This window comes from Daphnia magna, linkage group LG3 (genome assembly GCF_020631705.1).
Source record: "Daphnia magna isolate NIES linkage group LG3, ASM2063170v1.1, whole genome shotgun sequence".
In the NCBI taxonomy this organism is placed as follows: Eukaryota; Metazoa; Arthropoda; class Branchiopoda; order Diplostraca; family Daphniidae; genus Daphnia; species Daphnia magna.
In genome coordinates, this window is record NC_059184.1 from 6,180,727 (window position 1) to 6,205,068 (window position 24,342).

The following is a 24,342-nucleotide window of genomic DNA, read 5'->3' on the forward strand; positions in this document are numbered from 1 at the left end:
AATCCAATGTTGGTACAATATCAAATTTTTGGTGCTGTTTGATATCGAAATGCCACTAGTACCCCAAAGTCAGAAACCGAAGCTTAAACGATACATATATCCATATACTAATCCAATGTTGGTACAATTTTGAAGTTTTGCTGCTGTTCGATATCAAAATGCCACTAGTACCCCATAGTTAGAAACTCAAGTTTAAACGATATATATATCCATATACTAATCCAATGCTGGTACAATTTCAAATTTTTGCTCTTGTTCGATATTGATTAGCCAACAGTAAACCAATGTCAGAAATCGATGTTTATCTCCCGATACTAATCTAATGTTGAAACAATTTCGAATTTTTGCTGTTGATCGATATCAATTTGACAATACTAAACCAAAATTAGTAAAAAAAGATTAAATGAATTTGCTCTTTAGATAATTCATTTGTGAGGGTTTCATCAGCAAAAAGAGTTCGAATGAAGTTTTCATTGCTACTTATTTTATCTTCAGTAATTTTTGATATAGCTCGAAAAGAAATATAGCCAGAAGTTTTTAATATGAAGACAACATGTGGGGCCAAATCAGCTCCATATGTTTCAAGGATGGAAAAGATGTTTTTGTTGGGAACCATTGACATTTTAAATAATGGATTTGATATCATTGATAGCTTTTTCCATTTATGAGCAGACGACATAGTGCGTGGATTCTGAAGGTTTTATGGGATTCTATAAGATTCTGGTGATTCTAAGGGATTCTACGAGATTCTGAAAATTCTAGGGATTCTGTGAGGTTTTGAAGATTCTGGCGAGATTCTGGCCAGGGTGTACGAGGATTCTGGGAGTTGCCAACCCCCCGGGTCACGACAAAAATTTATTTACATTTCTGCCTGATTTATATAAAACAGAATAAAAACATATTTGTGATGGTTAACTGCAGAGAACGTGAAAAAAGAGTGGGTTTGGTCGTTCAATTAATCCACCGTTTATAATTCATGTGGACACCTAATTTCCTCCATTTAGAGTTGATAGCCTTTGCTTTCCATGTAACCGGCCAGTGTGGTCATTATTCCAATCATTTTTCAATCTGTCCTGATTTTTGCGTCACTCTTTTCAGCCATTCCCAGACCTGCAATTAGCATTAGATAAACACTCATTAGTAACGCATATGGTATCACGCATAGTAACGGTGCTAGGCCTATAGCGAACCAACACCGTTACCAAATGTAATTCGTTTGATCAAGTCTTTTATACTGCACCAAAGAGACTTGCAAAACGCTGCGGCTCTTTATGGCACAAGTTGACGTTTCTTGTTAAATTTCGCAAACAGAATAAACTGAATTGACAATAATAAAAAATGAACTTTATTCGTTACTTCCTTTATTATCTATTGAATCGAATCTTGTTTATGCTAGAGAGATACTTACATATGAAAAACGCTACAATAGAAAAATCGTATGGTCTATTGTTAATCACGGATCGTGAATGGAACGTGTATCAGTCCCGCCGTAAGACCGGGAAAGTTATCTTCGGTTGGCACTAGGTGGCACGTGAGTAGCACGTTGAATTAAACCTTTTAATTCCTGCGGAATCTCACGTTGGCAATTTATTGAGAGTAAAAGTGATTAGCAGGTAGGTTGACGCATCAGCGAAACCCATACTGCCCTCTTCGCTTTATTGTTTTCGATGAGTGACAAAACAGAGAAAAAGTGCTGCGTGAATGGATTCTGTCACTGTCTATGGTATATGCTGTTGTATTCTCGTAATATAATTCAGGTGTTAATCGAACTGACCCCATGGGAATCTTTCAAGTTTCAACCCCTAATGGATTCTTAAAAGGTTCGTCGTTTGCTCGTAAGCCAGTTTGAATGGCAGGTGAAGGCCAGTGTCAAAAAAAAAAATAATCGACTAACTTTTCGTTTTTATGGCATAGCAGTCTTGGTCCTGGTCTTGGTCTTGGTTGGTTTTTTTATCAGATAACGGAAATCCTCAGATTAATTATTTATTACCTCCATTGGCTGCTGCCATCGAGGATGCGTTCGTCAGATTGGCTGGTGATGGTGATATCAGCGTATTTGTTATCCTTGTTGTAGCTGGGAGTAGAGTAAGCTGGTGCAGGTTAGCTAGTAGTAGGGTACTTTGGTGCAGGGAAGTTTGGGGTAGTAGTGATATATCAAATCTATAAATATCTATAAATATCTCAACCCCTGTATATGCTGTACATGCAAAGTAACATGTGCAAATTCGAGCGCGTGTCCGTCCTGGTGTCGAAGACGTTTCATCATTTTTATGTATAGCTCGAGACAAAGATCGGCATTAACTCACGATTTCTTCATGTTGATTTATTCATATCAGCTCCTCGCGTATTTCATTTTTTTTCATATTTGAATTGGTTAAACATAGCGGTAATCTCCTCCTATAAACCACTTTAAACGTTTAGCATTTATTGATGTTTTAAAGTTGATTTTTTTGGGCGTTATTGGCTAACATCGTTTTCTTTTGTTGTTGTGGCTCTCCCGCATCTATTCGGCCGATCCAAACTAATACACAACGCCAGTTTTATTTCGAAAGTGACGAGACCGATGTGCCTTGTGCCACATTTCACTCAACTTTTCTTTCTGGTTTTTCCAGCTGCGATAACTATATAATAGAGTCTGTGATTACTTAATGCGTCCGCGTTCTATATACCACAGCCGTTGGGCCGGTATTCGTCCAGCTCAACATTACAGCCAATTAATTACAGCCAACAGGTGTGCGCCATTATCGATTTTTCATTATACACTTCATTAACAGATTTATTTGTGTTTCTATACACGCTCCAAGTTGGGTTAACCTAAATAAAAAATGTCATCGTATTACCCTCTTTTATTGTGTGTTTCTTCTGCTCTCAGCAGACGTTTATTTATGCAATAGCTTTCAGGGTATTTTATATAACGCGACTTCAGAAAGACGTATGACATGTCCCCACTGTTGTATTCGTCTGGCTGTGCGTAACACATGCGTCATCCCCGCAATAGAATATTATACACTCCCAGCACAAACTGTTTATATCTAACACGTGTGTGTACGTATTACTTGTCAGCTTTAGCACAGGGCCGAATATTGTTGTGGACTATACTCTCTATAGACACCATTGACGTAGTGGTTCGCTGATACGGCCTCATGTGTTGGAATAAAACCGATCAATACTCGTTCGGCCATTCTGTACAGTGGCGTGGACAACACAATAAAATTCACGATGGTCGTTCGGTTCATTTGTCGTGTTTAAACAAAACGTTATATTTAAAAGAGAACGACCAATCATTTCTTTCTTTAACACGGTTTCACTCCAATGAACAGGCAGTTGGCGGTCACGCGGTTGCATCGTTATTTCAAATTATGCATGACCAACTATAAAAAGAATGATTTAATGTGAATGTATACAAAATGCATATTTGCAGCTCTCGTTGTCCAGTTTTTTAGTTGATTGAGAAAAGCCTTTTTTTGTTTGTGATCTCTTATGGCTAACGTTAGATTGGATGCTGTCTTATGATGTCGTAAAGCCAAGTACCCAAAATCCTGGTTATTCTTTTAAGGCCCCCCCTTTTTTTTGGGTGAAAACAAAAGACTTCCGAGTACGGTAGTTATTCATACCAGACGACCACTGCTGCGCCGTACTACACCACTGCTGCGCCGTACTACACCACTGCTGCGCCGTACTACACCACGACGTATGCGGCCCCACTTACTACACTACAAAGGCGCCCGAGTACTACCCCACAACATATGCGGCCCCCACTTACTACACCGAGGCTCCCATGTACTATGGGACAAAGGCTCCTGAATACTACACCACCACGTATGCAGCTCCCACTTACTATATGGAGGAACCAAAATACTACTCCGCACCGAGCTATTACACGGAAGCGCCAGTATATTATACCACTCCAAGCTACTACACCGAGGCTCCCACTTACTATACCACAAAGGCTCCTGAGTATTACACCACAACTTACGCTTCACCAGTTTACTACACCGAGGCCCCGAAATATTACTCTGCTCCAAGCTACACTACAACCGTGTCGTACTACACAACTACAGAGGCGCCTAAGTATTACGTAGCACCAACCTACTACACTGAAGCCGCCCCATCTTATTACTCCGAGCCGACCTACTACACTGAAGCCCCGAAGTACTACGCTGCCCCAAGTTACTACACCACGACTGCTCCTTCGTACTACGTCGAACCTACTTACTACACCACAACTTATGCTGCTCCGTCTTACTATACTGAGGCTGCTGAATACTACACAACTAAAGCCCCAGAGTACTACACAAAGAAAGCTGAATACTACACCACCACTTACGCCGCTCCAGCTTATTACACTGAGGCTCCCAAATATTCGGCTCCACAATACACTACAACATATGCGGCTCCAAGCTATTATACAGAAGCCCCGAAGTACTACACTACAACATATGCCACTCCGGTTTACTACACCGAAGCTCCTCAATACTATACCACAAAGGCAACTGAATACTACACAACTGCCGCCCCGGAGTATTACACGAAGAAAGCTGAGTACTACACCACAACATACGCTGCTCCAGCTTACTACACTGAGTCTCCCAAGTATTACCAGACAGAGGCACCGCAATATTATACTACAAAGGCCCCCGAATACACCACAACGTACGGTGCCCCAAGCTACTACGCTGAGGCGCCCAAGTACTACACCACCACCTACGCTGCTCCGGCTTACTACACTGAGGCTGCTGAATACTACACCACAAAGGCTGCTGAATACTACACAACCACTTAGGCCTACGCTGCTCCAGCTTACTACACTGAGGCCCCTAAATATTACCAGACTGAGGCTCCAAGATATTATACTACAAAGGCCCCCGAGTATACCACAGCATATGCTACTCCTAGCTACTACACCGAGGCACCGAAGTACTACACAACAACCTATGCAACCCCATCCTACTACACTGAGGCTCCCAAGTACTATTATTCGTGAAAATTGCGTTGTCCATCAAGCTCGATGATGGAATATTCAGATTTGGTTTTATCATTTACAGTCCTCGTTCCAAGTATTTCCATTAATGCATTCAGCAGTCGTTCCATACAAATGTTTCCAAATGAATTGTTGAATACAGATATAATGCCGTTAACAAATCCCCTCGTTGTTTTTATTCTGTATCAAATAAAGCTAATGAAAACTATTTGTTTCTCTACAACATTGAAATTTCTGAACGCATTTATGCACTAGAACATTAGTGAGAATTACATCATTGGTATTCATCAGTCTGGTATAATTTATATAGCTATTTAGTTGCGTAGCATAGAACATTGCTTTAATTCATAGCATTGGCTAATTAACATAGAATTGGGCAAGGTTGAAATCCACTTATCTTTACAGTGTTTAATTGCGTAGCGTACAATTTTTTAGTTTGCATTTCCACCACTAATGTTAATTTCCTAATTTCAACCTGAAATTCCCTTAAAAGGAAATGCTCAAATATTCGGACTAGATGTTAGAAGTTTTGGTTTGCCGGTTTGAATTATAGTTGTTGAAAAAAAAAAAAAAAGTGTTGCGCTAAGCTCTTGAATGACATGCTAGTATCCTTCAGACCTGTCACGATGGACCGAATCGTATAGTACAGCTTTTGATCCGATCTATCATGACATCAGCTGATAGCTCTTACCTCTCTATTCAGCCTTGCATTGGAATGGTATACATTCCCACCCATACCAACGCTTGACGTTTCGAGTTGAACTTACAGACTCTTGGTTACTAGCAATCCCAACATTGGGAGGGTACCATACCCAGTCATTTCATCAACCCGCGGGTTGATGTTCACATCCTCGTTGTGTTTGATTTAATTCCTTGTGTTCAGTTTCGCCAAGGAGGATATTCTCAAAAACCACTTGGGTAAAGGATAGTAGGGAATTCAACAGCTGTGCCGAGTGCAATTAAAAGTGTGTTTTACTTCATTATCTACTGAGTAATGTCGGAGAAAAAGAGTGAGATCGATGAAGCCGAGCCGATCGGTGGTCCTCTCATCCTTTTGTCGGCCAGGAGCTCCGTCTTCGCTGCCATGTTTCACGGCGGAATGCAAGAAACGAGCACGAGAAAAGTTTGCATCAAAGATATCAAACCGGATATTTTCAAACAATTGCTCCGTGACATTTACTCTGGTTGAACATCGACAAAGTTGTCAGAGGAAAACGCCCAGCCTTTGTATGTTGCGGCCGATATGTACGACGTTGACGAACTGAAAGACAAATGTGTTCAGTTCTTGTTAACTTGCTTAACATTGGAGAACGCTATTAATCTAATGGCGTGGGCGCACGTCCATGCAGTCGATTCCCTTAAAGAAGCAGCACTCGCTTTCGTGGCATCACATGGAAAAGAAATATGCAAACAAGATGATTGGGAGAGACTGATCAAGAATTATCCAGATCTTTGTTTGTTAGCCACTCGAAGCATGTGGAAATAACCCTCTCTGTCGGGCAGTTTATCTATATGTTGATAATTAAATCAATTTCTAAATTGGGATGTTATGTCATCAAGATGGAGAAAAAACTGAAATCTGTTTAATAAAAAATCTGATTTGGTGCTGCAACTTGTCGAGTTTCATTTGCCAGTTTGATCAATTACGTGAAGTTTTTCATGCTTGTTCCTTAATTTAAAGCAAATTGAATATTAAATGAGAAATTTTACCTGAGAAATCTGGGATGCATTACACTGCAAATGGATCGAACCAATTTTAGGAGCCCTTTAAAGCTCTTTCCAGGAAACAAAAACGTCAAAAAGGGTAAACATATTGGCTGTTACGTCATTACCTGTAAGGTGTACGTGTCGTCGTTTCAGTTTGCATTTTTAACAATTAAAATGTGGAATCAAATTGTCTTTAAGTAGAAAGATTGTCTTGCATGTTGGTTTTCAGATGATGTAGGAGCCTACTCTTATTTCCAGTTTGCTGATATCATACTTATTACAACAAATCTCAAAGGAAAGGTAAATAGACGACTTTAAACTAATGAAATTCCATTATCAATATCACCTATGTCTAATTGAAGCAGAAATTAAATGATTATTTGCAATTTACGTATCTTTAGGGTCGCAGCCGAGGTGTTGTCATAACTATTTCGCTGATAATTTGGAGTTAAGTTGTTATCGTACGTGTGAACTAGACTCAAGCGACCATGCAAAATATGTTTGTTGGAAGTTAAAGAGGGTTCAAGTTTTTTTCGCCCATTTCCTGGTTATCAAGTGAATTCTGTAATTGATGAACAATTGCGAATCTTGATTTCAAAAGCCTCTAATGATCTCTACTTTAAACAGAAGAATGAAAAATTGTTGAGTAAAGGACTTGCACCCATCCCTTACGAAGAATGTAAAAAATGGGCAAGTTTTGTAACAACTCTGATAGACAATGGAAAATTAGTAAGTGATGCAGAAGAAAAGATCTTTGCACATGGGGATATTCCAAAGAAATGGAAAAATGTTAGCAAAGCTAGTTTCAAGGTAATGATGCATTTAAGTCACCATAGCACAACTTTTATTGTAATGGATTTTTTTTTTTTTTTCAGAATTTTTGAAAAACAAACTTAGTTATGAAGTGAACTCTGAAATAGCCGATAATTTGTGGGATATTATTGCAAAACAGAAACTTGCCTTAAAAGAGAAAAGGACAAAAGCAACAGAAGAGAATAAGGTCATCCATAAAGAAAAACAAGAAAAGATGAATAGTGATATTGACAACGTGAAACCAATCGTAAGTGCCGGTAGTGCAAAAAGGTTAATAAAAAAAAAAAGGAAGGCTTATGCAATAAAAGATTTAATCGGGAAATAATATACTCTGAAATCGAATGTAGCGAGTTTTGTTATTGTTATCGTTTAGACTATGAAACCAATGCGACACAAACATATAAGGCAACAGGTTACAAACACTTTGGGCTTTCACGTGATTCGTACCCTTGGTCACGATATGAATGAGAGGGTGGGGAGTCTAATTTAATACACAGAGGAGGAAGAGTGGATAAATAGAATATGTGTTTATCGAGGACGTTGGTGCTGTCCAAGGTGGACATTGATTTGCCGTGGACTTTGTAACGCCTAATCTTCACCACTCAGTTTAAAGACATTCTGCTGTGAAAAGCCAGCTTGTCATTATTGACAGTCGCGGTTAAAAACAAACTTGCCGTTATAAAATGATGAGATTGCAGATGGTGATAACAAACGTGCAGCCGCTGATTACAACACATAACAGTCTGGTTGTATCGTATATACAGTTCCCATCTACGTATGCTTGTTAACGATCCGACTAGACGGCCAAGAAATGAAGAATTGCATCCTCCTTGTCTTCGGCTTGTTAGCCCTAGCAACGGCAGCTAAACTTAATTACACCGGGTAATATTCAACAATTATTTTGGTCGTGTAGTGGAAATCAAACAAGAAATTAGCAATGCTTGAATTTCCAGTAGTTACTAAAGTAACGTGTAGAACGTTGGCGGCCAAAGACACGAAAACAAAAATCGATTCTTTCGCAATCAATTTTGCCTTATTGTTTCCTCAAAAAGAGGAATCTCATTTTAGTCTAGTTTTTTTTGTGCTACATGCATCATTTCCATTTGGGACACTAAAAAAGAAGTTTTCTAAAGGCACAAGGTGATTCGTGTTATTCCCGAGACTAAGGAGCAGTTGGAGTTCTTGCGTGATTGGAAATCAAGCAGTGAAATCGATTTTTGGCTGCTACCGTCTAGCGCGGGACGCTTTGCAGACATTCGCGTTAGTCCCGAATCGTAAGTTTAATGCACCGTGCATCTCTTTTTTTTTCTTTTTTTTTTTTAACTATGGTTAAAAACAACTTTATTTTGCAACTTTATTTCCAGCTCCTGTCGTGTCCAAGGAGATGTGTCAAGAGATCGCTTTGCTGTTATCAGCTGGTGTCTCGACGGACCAATCGAAACTAGTGTCGAAAGAATTTCCGTTAGCTTTCGAAGAGGAGAATTTCACCCTTAAGCCACCGAAGTTAGACGGGTGGATGAGCCGTCGCGCGCGCGAGAAAAATACGCTCAAGACAGTAAACTCGTCGGAAGAAGCTCTGATTAAAACTCAGCTTAAAATCATGGACATCGGTCCACCGCTCATCGATCTGTATGCGAGGGTGGTAGCCGTAGCGGACGATACACCAGCAGGTGTTCGTTCCCGTCGTTCCTTACAAGCGGCTTTGCAGCAGTGGGGAAGAGCCTACGCTCACATTTCCAGAAAGCGCAGAGAGGCAATCGTCAACGCTACGGACCCCAGAGTAGATTACCTGCTGAGAACCCGATTCGTATGGCCGGATACGGAAATTCAAGTGGCAGTTCCGCCCCTCGTGTTTATGGGGACGATTTTGAACCGACGGCCCGCGGCAGAGGTAGAGGCAGAGGTGGCCACGGACGTGGCGTCTCCAGAGGAAGGTATGAAACGTCAATTTCTCTTGCTTCTGTTTCCCCTGCTGCCCCAATTTTTTGTAACGGAGAGATAGGTGCTAGACTCAGTCTTTTCTCTGAACGGTGGGGGTCGGTCACCAGAGACCCCTGGGTGCTAGATACAGTAACCAATGGCCTTAGAATTAGTTTCATTTCTCAACCAATTCAGCGTATGTTCCCGCGTGAGGTTGTCATATCGGAAGAAATGCAAGCTGTTTGTGATGCCGAAGTGGCAAGCCTTTTAGCCAAGAAGGCAATTACGGTAGTTGAGGACGATTCGGTAGGATTCGTTTGTTCTTTTTTCTGTATCCCAAAGAAGACGGGGGGATTTCGGCCCATCGTCAATCTAAAGCCCGTCAACCATTTTATTAGGTACGAACACTTTAAGATGGAGAGCTTAGAGACCGTCCGGTTTCTCGTCAGGGAAGGGGATTGGTTTGTTAAGCTTGATCTCAAGGACGCTTATCTGACCGTTCCCGTGCATAATTCTCACCAAAAGTACCTGCGTTTTGCTTGGCGGGGGCGTATTTATCAATTCTGTTGTATGGCCTTTGGACTTTCCCCGGCCCCCAGAATTTTTACTAAACTTTTGAAGGTCGTAACGGCTATCCTGAGGCAGCAAGGCCTCCGTTTAGTTATCTTCCTAGACGACATTCTCATTTTGAACAGTACAGAAGGAGGGGTTAGAAACGATCTTAAGACGACATTGGATCTATTGCAGAGTTTAGGTTTTCTGGTGAATTGGGAAAAATCCGTCGTTGCCCCCTCCCAAATAATGGAGTATTTAGGAATGATAGTCGACTCTATCAAAATGTCATTCTCGCTACCCGCAATTAAAGTTCAGGAAGTAAAGAGACTATGCGAGCAAGCACTGGAGGCTAAATGTGTATCACTGCGGTCTATTGCGTCTATCTTGGGAAATTTTACGTGGGCCATCCCGACTATTCCCTATGCTCAATCCCACTATAGAAGCATGCAGCGCTTTTATTTAAACGAGTCAAGAAGAGCAAGTGGTAACCTCAATACGAAACGAGCCCTCTCGCCTGAGGCGGAAGCAGACTTAAGGTGGTGGTTATCTAATTTGGAGGTAGCTAATGGGAAGGTGTTTTTCCCGAAAAGTCCCGATATCGAAATCTGTTCAGATGCGTCGCTTTCCGGATGGGGGGCGGTGTGTAATGGCGTAGCAACTCGGGGCCCATGGACGGTTGAGCAGTTAGGGCTGCATATTAATTGCTTAGAGCTTTTGGGCGCTCTCTTTGCACTAAAATCGTTCGTAGGGGCCTCACATCGATTATCAGTAAAAATGTATCTGGATAATTCAGCGGCGGTGTGCTACATTAATAAAGGGGGTGGGACCAGATCTGCTGAGCTTACTTCTATAGCTAAGCTAATCACAGATTTCTGTGAACAGCGGCAATTGTCCATAGAGGCAGTTCATCTGGCGGGCGCATTAAATATAGAGGCGGATGCAGAGTCTCGTTCTGGCCCCGACGCCAGTGATTGGGTTTTGAACAGAGACGTTTTCCGTAATCTGAGAGAAATTTGGCCGATGGACGTCGACCTTTTCGGATCATTCTGGAACGCCCAATTACCACGATATGTCTCTTGGCGACCGCAACCAGAGGCCATGGCCGTTAACGCCTTTTCAGTAAATTGGGGTGATTTCGTGGGGTACGTGTTTCCACCTTTCTCAATGATCCCGAAGTGTCTAGAGAAAATAAGAAGGGAAAAGGCTAACGTGATAATGATTTGTCCAGTTTGGCCGGCTCAGCCATGGTATCCGGTTATAATGGAAATGGTATGCGAGACTCCGCGGCTCCTACATCCGTCCATCGACCTACTGATGTCGCCTCAAGGCGAACCGCACCCCTTACTGGAATCCGGCACACTTCAATTGGCCGCTTGGAAATTGTCCGGCAAAATTTCAGAAGGAGAGGCTTTTCGAGGCCTTTGGTCGAACTTCTCGTGGCCGGGAGCCGGGCATCAACACTTTCAACTTACGAATCAGCATGGAGAACTTGGGCAACTTGGTGTTATCAACGGGGTGAAGATCCCTTGTCTACCACTCTAGCCTTTGTGCTAGAGTTTCTAGCCAACTTACATGGAGCAGGGAAATCATACAGCACAATCAATGTGCATCGGTCAATGCTGTCGAAAACACTTCCGCATTTTGAGGGCCATCCGGTTGGCGCACACCCACTTGTTAAGGAACTCCTTAGCGGATGTTTCAATATAAACCCACCTAAACCCAGATACAACTCGTCCTGGGACCCCAATGTTGTCGTATCATATATGGCATCTCTCGGCGAAAACAGCTCCTTGCCACTATCAAAACTGTCACATAAGACAGCAGTCTTGCTGGCCTTAGCGTCGCTTCTTCGCGTATCCCAACTTGCGTCAATCAATTTTCAATCCGTCACTTTTTCTTCTAGCGGGGTTAATTTCACGCTACTAAAACCAAGGAAAGCCCAGCATAGCGGGCCGCTGCAGTCAATTTTTATCCCTTCGTTACGGGAGCCCGGCTGTTGCCCAGTTGAAACGATCAAGGCGTACGTAGACGCTACGGCTCCGCATAGAAACCATTCAAATATTAATTCTCTTTTTGTTTCATGCAACAAGCCGCACCGTAACATTACATCGAATACCGTGAGCGGATGGATACGCTCTTCTCTCGCAGCGGCCGGAATAGACACGTCTGTCTTTTCGGCGCACTCAACAAGGGGAGCGTCAGCTTCGAAAGCCTTGGCTGCGGGTATTTCTATAGATGCGATCCTTAAGACGGGGAATTGGGCTAGGGAGTCGACGTTCAACAAATTCTACAAAAGAAACTCGATTCCGTCACTTGCTTCCGCTGTTTTGGATCCTACACCTCAAACATAAAGCGCACCCTGCTTTAAAATCACCCTTAGGGTCGAAGGGAAGTTACTTTCGTAAGTATAATTGAGAATTACCAGAGGGATCGCGAAGCGATCCCGAAAGGTAATTAGAATTATACGAGAAATAACGATAGAGACCCTAAAGGTCTCTGTTTCCTCCCGTCCCACCCAGAATCGTTACAAAAAGGGTGCGCCTTCAATATTTTTTCTATATAAATGTATTATTGTCTATAGGTCTCAGTCTCGCCCCGCGAAACGGGGACCCCGTTAACAACCGTGTTTCAGATGGGAAGCAGGAATGAAATCCTTCATTTAAGTCTATTTCAGTTTTTTCTGTTCTGTTGTTCCAGCCTTTTTTTTCTGGTACCACCAGTTTTTTGGCCTTTTCAGAAGTTGCGTGTTGTGCACTGTTTTCCTTGTTTTGAGTTACGTCCTGCCCATCCGCCAAGCCGGCGTCAAAGAAAACTCCTGTTTCAGTCCGATTAGGCTGCCTTTGTTGACCCCAGTATAATCGAATTATGATTGATTGTTGTTTATATTCGGTGTTATTGGTTTATTCTTTTTCTTCACCTACTGGTTCCTGCAACTTCATGTACTTGTGTATCTGTCATTCTTGGTTACCCAATTCATTCGCGCAAAAAAGCGTCTGATCAGAAAGGGCGTATGCAGGGGGCGAAAAAAGAAAATCTTTAAAGAGCTATACAATACATCGTCTACACCCTTAGGGTCTCTATCGTTATTTCTCGTATAATTCTAATTACCTTTCGGGATCGCTTCGCGATCCCTCTGGTAATTCTCAATTATATCAAATATTTGTGAATCTGTTTATGATATTATATCTTCTGATACCTAGTACAGAATATTGACTTCATTCATTACGTTAGCCCATTGGCATAGAGAATTTATTGGGCATCTTTAAATCTTACTTCTGCTGTTTACCCTATTTCATTGAATAGCATAGTGTAGCGAAATTCTTTTCCGTATGCATTTCCACCATTAAAGCTAATTTCCTAGTTTCATCCTGTAATTTCTATTTTAGGGAAATGCTTAAATAGTTGTTGAAAACAAAAAGAAAAAAAAAAGGGTTGCGCTAAGCACTTGATTGACTTGCTATTTTAGTAACCTCCAGACCTGCCCGGACGGAGATCATATTGCTGTACTATATGATCCACATCGTGACATCAGCTGAGGGCTCTTACCTCTCTATTCAGTCTTGCATTGCAATGGGGGCCAATCCCATTCCAACGCTTCACCTTTCGAGTTGTAATTGCTTACAGACTCTTGGTTACTATAGCAGTCCCAACAGTGGGAGAGCCCGTCACCCAGTCATTTCAAGTGCCGCTACACATAGAAATGCACTCAACTCTTATATACCGTGAATTTAGGCACCAAACTACGTTGATAACACAATCGGGCAATTTCCGGCACTCCTTTTTAATTGTGTCTTGAGTGTGGTCCTACATTGCACAACTTCTCCATTTTTAATAGTAAAAGTTCACAGTTTATTTTGCTTTGGATATCACCAGTTCTGTTTCTGATCAAAGGCAGGTCCTTCTCTGGTGTTAAGTTCAAGTGAATCTGTAGAAATAATCATTCAGGAATGGCATGCTGTCCCACAACCAAATTTTTACCTCAAATAACTCAAGACATGATTTTGGTTTTGTCTTCATAAGTTTCCCTGCATTATTTCAATAGCCACAGTTTCGAACAAAAAGTTATATTTTCCCCCTGAAATAGAAATTTGGCAATTTTTGGAAATGGAAACCAATACTTTCTGGAAATGAATTAAATTTTAGGTGCGCACACTTATCCTGTCAGAACTGCATTGCACAACTCTTACCGATGCCGAAGAAATGGTGTACAATACCTTTGAGCAGCATAGTATTTAATGGCTTGAGTGTAGTATGTTGGAGCGGAGTATATGGTCGTGTAGTATTTGGGCGTTCTGGTCGTGTATTAAGTAGTTGGAAGACTCGGTGTAGTAGCTGGCAGCTGCATATGTGGTATAATATTCGAGAGCCTTGGTGCTGTAAGAGGGAGCAGCATACGAGGTGGTGTAGTAGGGCGTAGGGGTTGTATAGTCTAGTGTCCAGATGAGGACAAACCCATCGGTACCCGCCGATGTAGCCATCAAAATGGCAAAAGCAAACAGCAGCATGACATCGTAGTCCCCTACAAATTCAAAAATTAAACAGTTTAGTAATCGATCCATACAATGAACTAGTGGGGGAAACATTGTAGTTAGTAGGGCTGCTGGAAAATGCAAAAATGAATAAACGACTTTGTCTTACGCATGATTGACAGCCGAATATGCAATATGTTGCCGATGCAATATGTTGCCGACGATGGAGTCAGTTTGAAGGCACCAACGTAACTGGTTTACTTCCACTTCACACGTTCATTTTTATAATACCTACCGTCACCCTGATTCATCGCTTTAGCCCAAAGGCATCTTGAAGTTGAACATTTTCGAATTTCCAGTTTCTTTCCCCGCCTCTATTGCACTGTGTGGTGTAGCGAAGATCCTCTCATGCAGCATTTCCATCGCTATCGTGGGTTTTCCTAGTTTTCCATTGAAAATGTCAAGTAGAAAGTCAATGCTCAAAATTGGGTACTAGCAGCTAGATTTCATTGTTTGCGCAATTTCACTTGATTGTGAAAAAAAAAAAAAAAGAAAAAAATGGTTGCGCTAAGCTCTTGAATGACATGCTAGTATCCTCCAGAACTGTCACGATGTTGGCCCGGATCATATTGCTGTACTATATGACCCACATCGTGACATCAGCTGATAGCTCTTACCTCTCTATTCAGCCTTGCATTGGAATGGTGGGCCAATCCCATACCAACGCTTGACGTTTCGAGTTGTATTTGCTTACAGACTCTTGGTTACTAGCAATCCCAACATTGGGAGGGTGCCATACCCAGTCATTTCAAGTGCCGCTACACATAGAAATGCACTCAACTCTTATATACCGTGAATTTAGGCACCAAACTACGTTGATAACACAATCGGGCAATTTCCGACATAAATTAACTCCCTTTTAAATTCTGAGAAACTATGACGTAATGTCTTAAATGAACATTATCGGGAAAACAGTGATGAATATCACTTGACTTGACTATAAAACAAATAACTTAATTAAATGTTTAAAATTTCGAATTATTATCTAGCACTCACGATTTAGGGTGTGGCATCACGCATCAACACCGTTAATGACATGCAAGAATCCTCCATATCACCTTGCGGCCGATGTCGACACTAATGGGTTTATGCATTGGCTAAGAGTTATACGAAACGAGAGCGCAAATATTAATCGCCGAGTTCAATTTACAATTAGATTTCAATATTTAGATTTGTATTTACCCGTATAAGCATTAAGCAATGTCCCTTGTCATTCTATCATCCAATCAGTTACCCGTTGAAAAAGCAACGACAATCTTATGTAGGATCCTTATTGTTTATTTATGACAATTATTGTCAATCCTACGATTCCAGTTAGAGTTTGACATTGCAATGGCATTAAAGGACACATCCTTCTTTTATTTTTACCATCATAACGTTTTGAATGAAAATTTAAGACAAGAAAATACGTGGCCTTAAATCGCAATTGCCAACCGCCAAAAAGAGAAGGAAATCGGGAAGAGGATGTCATAAGGTAGGCGAAAATAGCAATAAAGGAGGGGTAAGCATCACACAGCACTTGTAATTTTCAATGCCATAGGCTAGTGCGGAAAATATCAAATGCATAATATGCATAATATGGGATACGTACATGCAAATGTATCAACCCCCCCAAAACAACCCAAATAAAACCATAACCCCCCAAAGTGTTTTGGGGGTTATGGGCTTATTTTGAATACGGCCCTTAAGATTAGTTTACTTGATTGCCCTTTCGATCCCAGTTATTGCTTATCCCCCCCATGTGTTTGGATCAATCAACAGCTAAATTTAATACCCTAACGGACATTAAATTATAGATGAACTCGCGGCAGCTCATTCCGACTTCTTAAAGCTGCATCACCACAACTTCGAGCAGTCCGAGGGTCACGACAAAAATTTATTTACATTTCTGCCTGATTTATATAAAACAGAATAAAAACATATTTGTGATGGTTAACTGCAGAGAACGTGAAAAAAGAGTGGGTTTGGTCGTTCAATTAATCCACCGTTTATAATTCATGTGGACACCTAATTTCCTCCATTTAGAGTTGATAGCCTTTGCTTTCCATGTAACCGGCCAGTGTGGTCATTATTCCAATCATTTTTCAATCTGTCCTGATTTTTGCGTCACTCTTTTCAGCCATTCCCAGACCTGCAATTAGCATTAGATAAACACTCATTAGTAACGCACATGGTATCACGCATAGTAACGGTGCTAGGCCTATAGCGAACCAACACCGTTACCAAATGTAAAACGTTTGATCAAGTCTTTTATACTGCACCAAAGAGACTTGCAAAACGCTGCGGCTCTTTATGGCACAAGTTGACGTTTCTTGTTAAATTTCGCAAACAGAATAAACTGAATTGACAATAATAAAAAATGAACTTTATTCGTTACTTCCTTTATTATCTATTGAATAGAATCTTGTTTATGCTAGAGAGATACTTACATATGAAAAACGCTACAATAGAAAAATCGTATGGTCTATTGTTAATCACGGATCGTGAATGGAACGTGTATCAGTCCCGCCGTAAGACCGGGAAAGTTATCTTCGGTTGGCACTAGGTGGCACGTGAGTAGCACGTTGAATTAAACCTTTTAATTCCTGCGGAATCTCACGTTGGCAATTTATTGAGAGTAAAAGTGATTAGCAGGTAGGTTGACGCATCAGCGAAACCCATACTGCCCTCTTCGCTTTATTGTTTTCGATGAGTGACAAAACAGAGAAAAAGTGCTGCGTGAATGGATTCTGTCACTGTCTATGGTATATGCTGTTGTATTCTCGTAATATAATTCAGGTGTTAATCGAACTGACCCCATGGGAATCTTTCAAGTTTCAACCCCTAATGGATTCTTAAAAGGTTCGTCGTTTGCTCGTAAGCCAGTTTGAATGGCAGGTGAAGACCAGTGTCAAAAAAAAAAATAATCGACTAACTTTTCGTTTTTATGGCATAGCAGTCTTGGTCCTGGTCTTGGTCTTGGTTGGTTTTTTTTATCAGATAACGGAAATCCTCAGATTAATTATTTATTACCTCCATTGGCTGCTGCCATCGAGGATGCGTTCGTCAGATTGGCTGGTGATGGTGATATCAGCGTATTTGTTATCCTTGTTGTAGCTGGGAGTAGAGTAAGCTGGTGCAGGTTAGCTAGTAGTAGGGTACTTTGGTGCAGGGAAGTTTGGGGTAGTAGTGATATATCAAATCTATAAATATCTATAAATATCTCAACCCCTGTATATGCTGTACATGCAAAGTAACATGTGCAAATTCGAGCGCGTGTCCGTCCTGGTGTCGAAGACGTTTCATCATTTTTATGTATAGCTCGAGACAAAGATCGGCATTAACTCACGATTTCTTCATGTTGATTTATTCATATCAGCTCCTCGCGTATTTCATTTTTTTTCATATTTGAATTGGTTAAACATAGCGGTAATCTCCTCCTATAAACCACTTTAAACGTTTAGCATTTATTGATGTTTTAAAGTTGATTTTTTTGGGCGTTATTGGCTAACATCGTTTTCTTTTGTTGTTGTGGCTCTCCCGCATCTATTCGGCCGATCCAAACTAATACACAACGCCAGTTTTATTTCGAAAGTGACGAGACCGATGTGCCTTGTGCCACATTTCACTCAACTTTTCTTTCTGGTTTTTCCAGCTGCGATAACTATATAATAGAGTCTGTGATTACTTAATGCGTCCGCGTTCTATATACCACAGCCGTTGGGCCGGTATTCGTCCAGCTCAACATTACAGCCAAAATTACAGCCAACAGGTGTGCGCCATTATCGATTTTTCATTATACACTTCATTAACAGATTTATTTGTGTTTCTATACACGCTCCAAGTTGGGTTAACCTAAATAAAAAATGTCATCGTATTACCCTCTTTTATTGTGTGTTTCTTCTGCTCTCAGCAGACGTTTATTTATGCAATAGCTTTCAGGGTATTTTATATAACGCGACTTCAGAAAGACGTATGACATGTCCCCACTGTTGTATTCGTCTGGCTGTGCGTAACACATGCGTCATCCCCGCAATAGAATATTATACTTTTCATCGTTTTACTTATGAAAAGTACACTTTTCTCTTACGTTCACTTATGTACACTATAAGTTACTCTATCATATAATTAGGTTCCAAGCAAGCAAATGGGTAGCACCCCAACACTCAATTCCAGGTATCAGGTGATTAGCATCTGGAGCACCCTCGCGGATGATTTTCTCTCGGTCGGGTACAGCCTCGATGAATCCTGCCAGTTTTGCTCTGGCAGTGGCCAGTTCTTCTACCGTAAGAGATTCCCAGTCTTGTGGGAAAAAAGGTTTCGCCATAGTGAAAATTTCCTCGATCAGGAATAGTCCAAAAACACACTGTTTTCGAGAATTGGAACACAAAAATAATTGCAAAAAAGTACAAAAGTTCAAAGTGTGTCAAGTTTAACGTGTGTTCCCAGTCGTGAATTGCTTGTGAATGGTTGTCTGCTACAGTGTTGGGAACACTGTTGCCAGATAGTCTTATATAAGACTATATGGTTTTACAACCATTCACTCCATAGAAAAGTGGTCACTTTTCATCGTTTTACTTATGAAAAGTACACTTTTCTCTTACGTTCACTTATGTACACTATAAGTTACTCTATCATATAATTAGGTTCCAAGCAAGCAAATGGGTAGCACCCCAACAATCAATTCCAGGTATCAGGTGATTAGCATCTGGAGCACCCTGAAATAAAAGTGGCAAGCAGGAAGGGGAACCATATTTTGGCTGTCACTGTTTTTAGTGTCAATATGTTGAATAAAACTCATTAGTCAACATTGCTTTGAGATTGCCGTCGTCTGCTTTTAATTTCGAGTCTGCTATCAGATTTCAAAGTGTAAAACATGGAGAGCCAAAATTCAGTGACCGATTCTTTTGGAGACCGAAACTCCGAGTTGTCGATGGGGCTTGATGCCGCTCGATACTATCTTTCCAAGTCTGTGAAAAATTCAACAAAACAGCAGGTATGAAACATTTCCTACCATTTTGTGAAAGAAAAAAGATGGCCATGGAACTTATAGAAGCTTTATAACTCTTGAACTTATAGTACGACCGCGTGTATGATGTTTGGCGGAATTTTTGTCAAAGAAACGAATTGGAAGAGTTTGGAGCCAGCCATGAACAATTAGCCGCTTGTCTCTCCCTCGTGATGATGCGAGACAAATCATATTCGAAAGTCGTAATGCTGAGTGCCGCGGTTACTAATGAGTACCGTATTCGCATGCTGCCATCGCCTACGACTCACGAAACGATATCCACATTGTTTCGTGGATTCCGAAATGAACATCCTCAAACACGTACTGCTAAGTTACCTATTACTGAAGAAATTCTTGACAAGTTTTATAACCACCTCTACCAAACTAAACATGGGAGGGATGGATTGCGTGCGTCTGTCGTTTTGTGGCGCACAATTTGGAGAATTTCAATGGAGTATCATACTCTTGGAAGGTTTAGCGATATCGTCAAGTTGCGTAGGAGTGACGTCAAATACGTTACGGATCCTTCACCCCATTTGAGGATCCTATTCAAGGGCGGAAAAAATGACCTGTACACTGAAGGAGCCGAGCGAGTAGTTGCATCGAATCCAACTGTCAGGCGTTGTCCTGTTCAGCTCACTTTAAACTACTTCAAATATTTAGGAACATCCTATATCGGCTATCTTGTTCCTTCGTGTTTGGCAAAAAATTTTCCGAATCCAGACAAATCGGTACCTTATAGTGGAGCCCTGGCTGACATGAAGAAATTAATGGACTCCTTGGGGTATGATGGGAAACTTTATGGTGAGCATTCCGGAAAAAGAGGTGGAGCGACAACCGCCGCAGCCCATGGTGCAACTGACAAACAACTCAAACGTCTTGGAGGCTGGCGTTCCGACGCGATGCCTGCCAAATATGTAGATCTTTCGATTCCAAGTCGTTTATCAATGTCAGAGTTGTTGCAGAAAAATCAAAATGATACAAACACAGTCTGATGGGAATTTTCTTTTGTCGTGCAATGAAATTAAACAAAAAAGCTGCCATAAATTGTTTCCGCATTTTTTTTTTTTTTTTTTATTTGATCATCCAACAGATATCAACGTTGTAAACGTGAATTAAAATGTAGTAGAATAAAATCAAATTTTGTTCGTCCAGAGAATGGAGAGCGTGGGTTATGAGTTTCTTGAACGATGAAAGGCCTACATGTTTCTGCAGAACTAAACGGCCACAAAAGACTGTTTCTGTCGTCAAAAATTTCTGCCCAATAATCTGCCGTTTTCCATTTGGGTACGAATAATACCCCGTTCATTCTCGAGATCTTCAATTTCCTAACAATCCTGGTGATTTCTTGGATGGGTGGGCAGATCCAAGCTACTTCCTCGTCCCAAGAATGCGAAAAAGCGTCGATACCTGATGTATTAGTGCAATAGAAGTTGGAATAAAATTTTTTGCATTTTGAATTACGATCGGAAGCGAACAAATCGATTGTGAAGTTGTATTTATCCTTGTTTTTTTGAAAAGTTTCGTCGTCGATCTGCCAGTCGTCCGTGTCCACCGTTTTTGAGCCGTCGTCTGCTATCTTGATTCGGGGATCGTCTCGTAGCAAATGAATTGGAATTATTCTGATGTTGAGCCTTTTGCATTGAATCATGATTTTGAAAACCTCCTTCTGGATGTGACTTTTCCCTGATCCCTTTGTTAGAAAAGTCACCATATTTTGACTATCGGTGAGCCAATATATATTCGTAGCTTTGTTTTTAATCTTGCCTGTGTGTTCGTAATATGTCAACGTTTTAGCGACGGCCAATAGTTCTCGGTGTCCGGATGATAGCATTCTCTCGTCTTTACTTAACGTTCCACGAAAATAGAGGTGATCCCCTTTGATGGAATAGGCACATGTCGCGTATCCTGACGCGTCACTTGCCCAAATCTTCTCTTCGTTCGTGCGCACGTGATTTGCGACAAAACTAGACTTCATAAAAGAATTTGGCGGTCCTATGATAGATAGAACAGCGATTTCCGTGGCGGCTGATCGGATGGGTGAATTGTCAAATTTTGAACAGTTATCGGCAAAAAACTTTAGACTGTCCTGAGCCTCCTGGCTCATTACTACCGTTGTATTCCATCCTTTCCGTCTTGTGGCTTCTTCCAAAACTGCATAAGAAGCCCTTGCTACCATGATTACTATTGGCCCCAGTGCTGGCTCTGTAGCTACTATTTTCCCGAGGATTCCGGCCAATTGTTTGGCAAGAAATGGCTTTGATCCATATGATATCGTCTCCCAAACTTTTTGTAGTATGCGTTGTTTCTTGGCTTCTTGGAGACGAACTGTCATGCTGTTGGTGTCAATAATGAAGCCGAGGTATTCCTTGGCCTGGTTGGTGTCTCCCTCTTTATCAGATTTTTCCACTTCCAGAATCCATCCTGAATTTTTTAGAATTTTGTAGACAGACAAACGCTGTTCCTCCGCTCTACACTTCGTTTCTGCAATTATCCTACCATCGTCCAAATAAATGGAGTGTCGGATTCCCTTTCCATGGATATAGGCATTCAATGGTTTAAAAAGCTTCGTTAGGCAATGGACAGCAGAGGACAGGCCAAAGGGGAGATACAAGAAAACAAAATACTGCGTGCCACCGTCTGGTTTTGGTATAGATGCGCCCAAATATTTGGTCTGTGATGGATGGATTCGGACATGATGATAAGCCGCCTTGAGATCGTAAACCACTTGAAAATCCCCTTTTCTTGTGATCTCCAATGCTCTCTGTAAATGTGAGAGCACAACTTTTTGGACTCTGATAAATAAATTGACCCATCTGGATCCATCCCAACAAAGTCTATTCTTGATTTTACCATCTCTGCCGTATTTCTTGGACACTGTCAAGGGAGACACGCAAGTTGGCTTCTCGTCCCTAAACTCAATTACTCCCACTTTTTTTAGATCTGCGACCGCTTGGAGGACAAAGGGCATGTCATTAATAGCCGATTTGTTGTTGTTCTCTTCGTAAGCTGGAGGATTTTCGACAAAGGGAATGACATAACCCTCCTGTAAAACGTCCATGACCCATGCGCCAGCACATAGTTCCGTTCGCCAGAAATCTCTAACTTCTTCCGAATGTATCGAGCCAGGAAAAAATTCTTTTATAGTAGCATTTTCCTGTCGATCACCACTGTTGTCGTTTCTCAGTCTATCTAAATCAGCATCGCCTTGTCCAGTATCAGTGTTATCAAGATCTACTTGATCACTATAGTAGTTGATCACAAGAATTTCTGAAAACAAAATTGCGTATGAGTCTCATATACAAAACATTTTATTCTTTGTATAGTTTAGTTTGATATTGGCATCGTAATGATTACTTTTTTGTTGGACATTGTTTGAAAAAATGTCCTGGATCGCCGCAGAGATGACATTTTTGTTCTGGTCCCGGTCGTTTTCCACCTCGGAAACTTCCGCCTCGACCCCCATAACTTCCACCTCCGCCGTGTCCGCCATAACTTCCTCCGTGTCCGCCATAACTTCCTCCGTAGCCTCCTCCGCCGTACCCGTATCCAAAACCACCACGTCCACCGGTATGATAGGTTCCGTGATCTAATGTACTCGGTCTGGAATCGCCGCGGTATGACGAGTCACTCCTGTAGCGTTTTGATCGATTGCCGAATTTGTCCCTGTCTTTCTCTCTTTCGTGTTTCTCCCGATCCATTTTCTTCTCCCGTTCCTCCAAAACTTTTACCAGTTCTGGGTCCAAGTATTCTCCAGCCTTTCGCCGTGCAAGCTTGTCGGCCGTCTCCTGATCGTATTTGCGCCACACTTGCAGTAAGAAAAGACGATCTCTCATGGACTCCTCCGATTTCCGTAACTCGACTAAAATATTTTCGGCTTCTCTTTTCGTGGCACCCGCAGCGAGTGTGGAGATCAGAGTCGCAGATGCAATAATACCATTTTGGAGGGGCAATAGAGCCTTCTGTGTAGCTTCCAATTGCTAGAATAGACAGACGAAACAATTTGCTGTAATCTTTGTCTGGTTACATGCAGCTGTCTGATTACATACATTCGATACACAGCGTCTCCGCTTGTCGATTTACTACATTTTCATGACATGTATAATCGAGTCGTGGCTCATGACTGGTTACATGCAGCTCAGATTTTGGAATACGTTACACAATCAAAATTGATTGTTGATTTTCACAAATAACAGTATTCATAGCCTTATTAAACAACTAGATTAAGCTGAAAGTCCTGCTCATGTCTGGTTACATGCAGCTGTCTGAAACAATTTGGTGTAATCTTTCGTTTGAAAAAATTAAAAGACTAGATATGCCACAAATCATGCTCATGTCTGGTTACATGCAGCTGTCTGGTTACATATAATCAATACAAAGCATCTCCGATGGTCGATTCACTACATTTTCGTGACATGTAATCGAGTCGTGTCTCATGGCTGGTTACATGCAGCTCAGATTTTGGAATGTGTCCACAATCAAAATTGATTGTCAATTTCCACAAATAACAGAATTCGTAGTCTTATATAACGATTATTAGTAGTTTCAAATAATTATTACCTCGCGAAGGATTTTCTCTCGGTCGGGTACAGCCTCGATGAATCCTGCCAGTTTTGCTCTGGCAGTGGCCAGTTCTTCTACCGTAAGAGATTCCCAGTCTTGTGGGAAAAAAGGTTTCGCCATAGTGAAAATTTCCTCGATCAGGAATAGTCCAAAAACACACTGTTTTCGAGAATTGGAACACAAAAATAATTGCAAAAAAGTACAAAAGTTCAAAGTGTGTCAAGTTTAACGTGTGTTTCCAGTCGTGAATTGCTTGTGAATGGTTGTCTGCTACAGTGTTGGGAACA

General features: G+C 41.3%; 5 protein-coding genes and 4 long non-coding RNA genes across 10 annotated transcripts; 3 read left to right on the forward strand and 6 right to left on the reverse strand.

Annotated features, from left to right (window-relative positions):
• Positions 1 to 930: 930 nt before the first annotated feature.
• Positions 931 to 2,224, reverse strand: LOC123470522. Its single transcript, XR_006644202.1, has 2 exons — positions 1,991 to 2,224; positions 931 to 1,110 (listed from the first exon to the last, which is right to left on the reverse strand). It is a non-coding gene; the product is annotated as an uncharacterized LOC123470522 (long non-coding RNA).
• A 1,400-nt stretch (positions 2,225 to 3,624) lies between these two features.
• On the forward strand, positions 3,625 to 4,783 carry LOC123470513 (extensin-2-like). The gene is made up of 2 exons (XM_045170838.1): positions 3,625 to 3,677; positions 3,761 to 4,783. Exon 2 carries the CDS (start codon positions 3,779 to 3,781, stop codon positions 4,781 to 4,783), a length of 1,005 nt encoding a protein of 334 aa, XP_045026773.1. The 5' UTR covers positions 3,625 to 3,677; positions 3,761 to 3,778.
• Positions 4,784 to 5,819: 1,036 nt separating this feature from the next.
• LOC123470526 lies at positions 5,820 to 7,094 on the reverse strand. The gene is made up of 3 exons (XR_006644207.1): positions 6,814 to 7,094; positions 6,692 to 6,756; positions 5,820 to 6,242 (listed from the first exon to the last, which is right to left on the reverse strand). It is a non-coding gene; the product is annotated as an uncharacterized LOC123470526 (long non-coding RNA).
• A 266-nt stretch (positions 7,095 to 7,360) lies between these two features.
• On the forward strand, positions 7,361 to 13,047 carry LOC116935367. Of its 2 annotated transcripts, XR_006644198.1 has the most exons (5): positions 7,361 to 7,498; positions 7,564 to 8,383; positions 8,635 to 8,775; positions 8,866 to 9,435; positions 12,558 to 13,047. XR_006644198.1 is itself a non-coding variant. In XM_045170831.1 (4 exons), exon 4 carries the CDS (start codon positions 9,311 to 9,313, stop codon positions 11,516 to 11,518), a length of 2,208 nt encoding a protein of 735 aa, XP_045026766.1. In that variant the 5' UTR covers positions 7,361 to 7,498; positions 7,564 to 8,383; positions 8,635 to 8,775; positions 8,866 to 9,310; the 3' UTR covers positions 11,519 to 13,047. The 2 variants fall into 2 exon arrangements, 1 of the variants encoding a protein (XP_045026766.1); XM_045170831.1 differs by having other exon boundaries at positions 8,866 to 13,047.
• Positions 13,048 to 13,560: 513 nt separating this feature from the next.
• LOC123470527 lies at positions 13,561 to 16,080 on the reverse strand. The gene is made up of 4 exons (XR_006644208.1): positions 15,502 to 16,080; positions 14,615 to 14,885; positions 14,191 to 14,495; positions 13,561 to 14,051 (listed from the first exon to the last, which is right to left on the reverse strand). It is a non-coding gene; the product is annotated as an uncharacterized LOC123470527 (long non-coding RNA).
• Positions 16,081 to 16,456: 376 nt separating this feature from the next.
• Positions 16,457 to 17,751, reverse strand: LOC123470521. The gene is made up of 2 exons (XR_006644201.1): positions 17,518 to 17,751; positions 16,457 to 16,636 (listed from the first exon to the last, which is right to left on the reverse strand). It is a non-coding gene; the product is annotated as an uncharacterized LOC123470521 (long non-coding RNA).
• A 1,404-nt stretch (positions 17,752 to 19,155) lies between these two features.
• On the forward strand, positions 19,156 to 20,539 carry LOC123470512. Its single transcript, XM_045170837.1, has 2 exons — positions 19,156 to 19,480; positions 19,564 to 20,539. Exons 1-2 carry the CDS (start codon positions 19,361 to 19,363, stop codon positions 20,485 to 20,487), a joined length of 1,044 nt encoding a protein of 347 aa, XP_045026772.1. The 5' UTR covers positions 19,156 to 19,360; the 3' UTR covers positions 20,488 to 20,539.
• A 49-nt stretch (positions 20,540 to 20,588) lies between these two features.
• Positions 20,589 to 22,478, reverse strand: LOC123470514. The gene is made up of 2 exons (XM_045170840.1): positions 22,346 to 22,478; positions 20,589 to 21,916 (listed from the first exon to the last, which is right to left on the reverse strand). Exons 1-2 carry the CDS (start codon positions 22,461 to 22,463, stop codon positions 20,589 to 20,591), a joined length of 1,446 nt encoding a protein of 481 aa, XP_045026775.1. The 5' UTR covers positions 22,464 to 22,478.
• Positions 22,479 to 22,813: 335 nt separating this feature from the next.
• LOC116935417 (keratin, type II cytoskeletal 1) lies at positions 22,814 to 24,322 on the reverse strand. The gene is made up of 2 exons (XM_032942723.2): positions 24,053 to 24,322; positions 22,814 to 23,472 (listed from the first exon to the last, which is right to left on the reverse strand). Exons 1-2 carry the CDS (start codon positions 24,173 to 24,175, stop codon positions 22,846 to 22,848), a joined length of 750 nt encoding a protein of 249 aa, XP_032798614.1. The 5' UTR covers positions 24,176 to 24,322; the 3' UTR covers positions 22,814 to 22,845.
• Positions 24,323 to 24,342: the final 20 nt, after the last annotated feature.

Bases quoted from the DNA above. Each gene is read 5' to 3' on its own strand.
- LOC123470513 (XM_045170838.1), top strand. From the start codon at position 3,779: ATGTACTATGGGACAAAGGCTCCTGAATACTACACCACCACGTATGCA.
- LOC116935367 (XM_045170831.1), top strand. From the start codon at position 9,311: ATGGCCGGATACGGAAATTCAAGTGGCAGTTCCGCCCCTCGTGTTTAT.
- LOC123470512 (XM_045170837.1), top strand. From the start codon at position 19,361: ATGGAGAGCCAAAATTCAGTGACCGATTCTTTTGGAGACCGAAACTCC. The intron at 19,481-19,563 runs GTATGAAACATT...TTGAACTTATAG, and splicing joins AAAATTCAACAAAACAGCAG to TACGACCGCGTGTATGATGT.
- LOC116935417 (XM_032942723.2), bottom strand. From the start codon at position 24,175: ATGGCGAAACCTTTTTTCCCACAAGACTGGGAATCTCTTACGGTAGAA. The intron at 23,473-24,052 runs GTAATAATTATT...TGTCTATTCTAG, and splicing joins GAGAGAAAATCCTTCGCGAG to CAATTGGAAGCTACACAGAA.
- LOC123470514 (XM_045170840.1), bottom strand. From the start codon at position 22,463: ATGCCCTTTGTCCTCCAAGCGGTCGCAGATCTAAAAAAAGTGGGAGTA. The intron at 21,917-22,345 runs GTAAAATCAAGA...TAAAAAATTCAG, and splicing joins CAAGAAATACGGCAGAGATG to GATGGATTCTGGAAGTGGAA.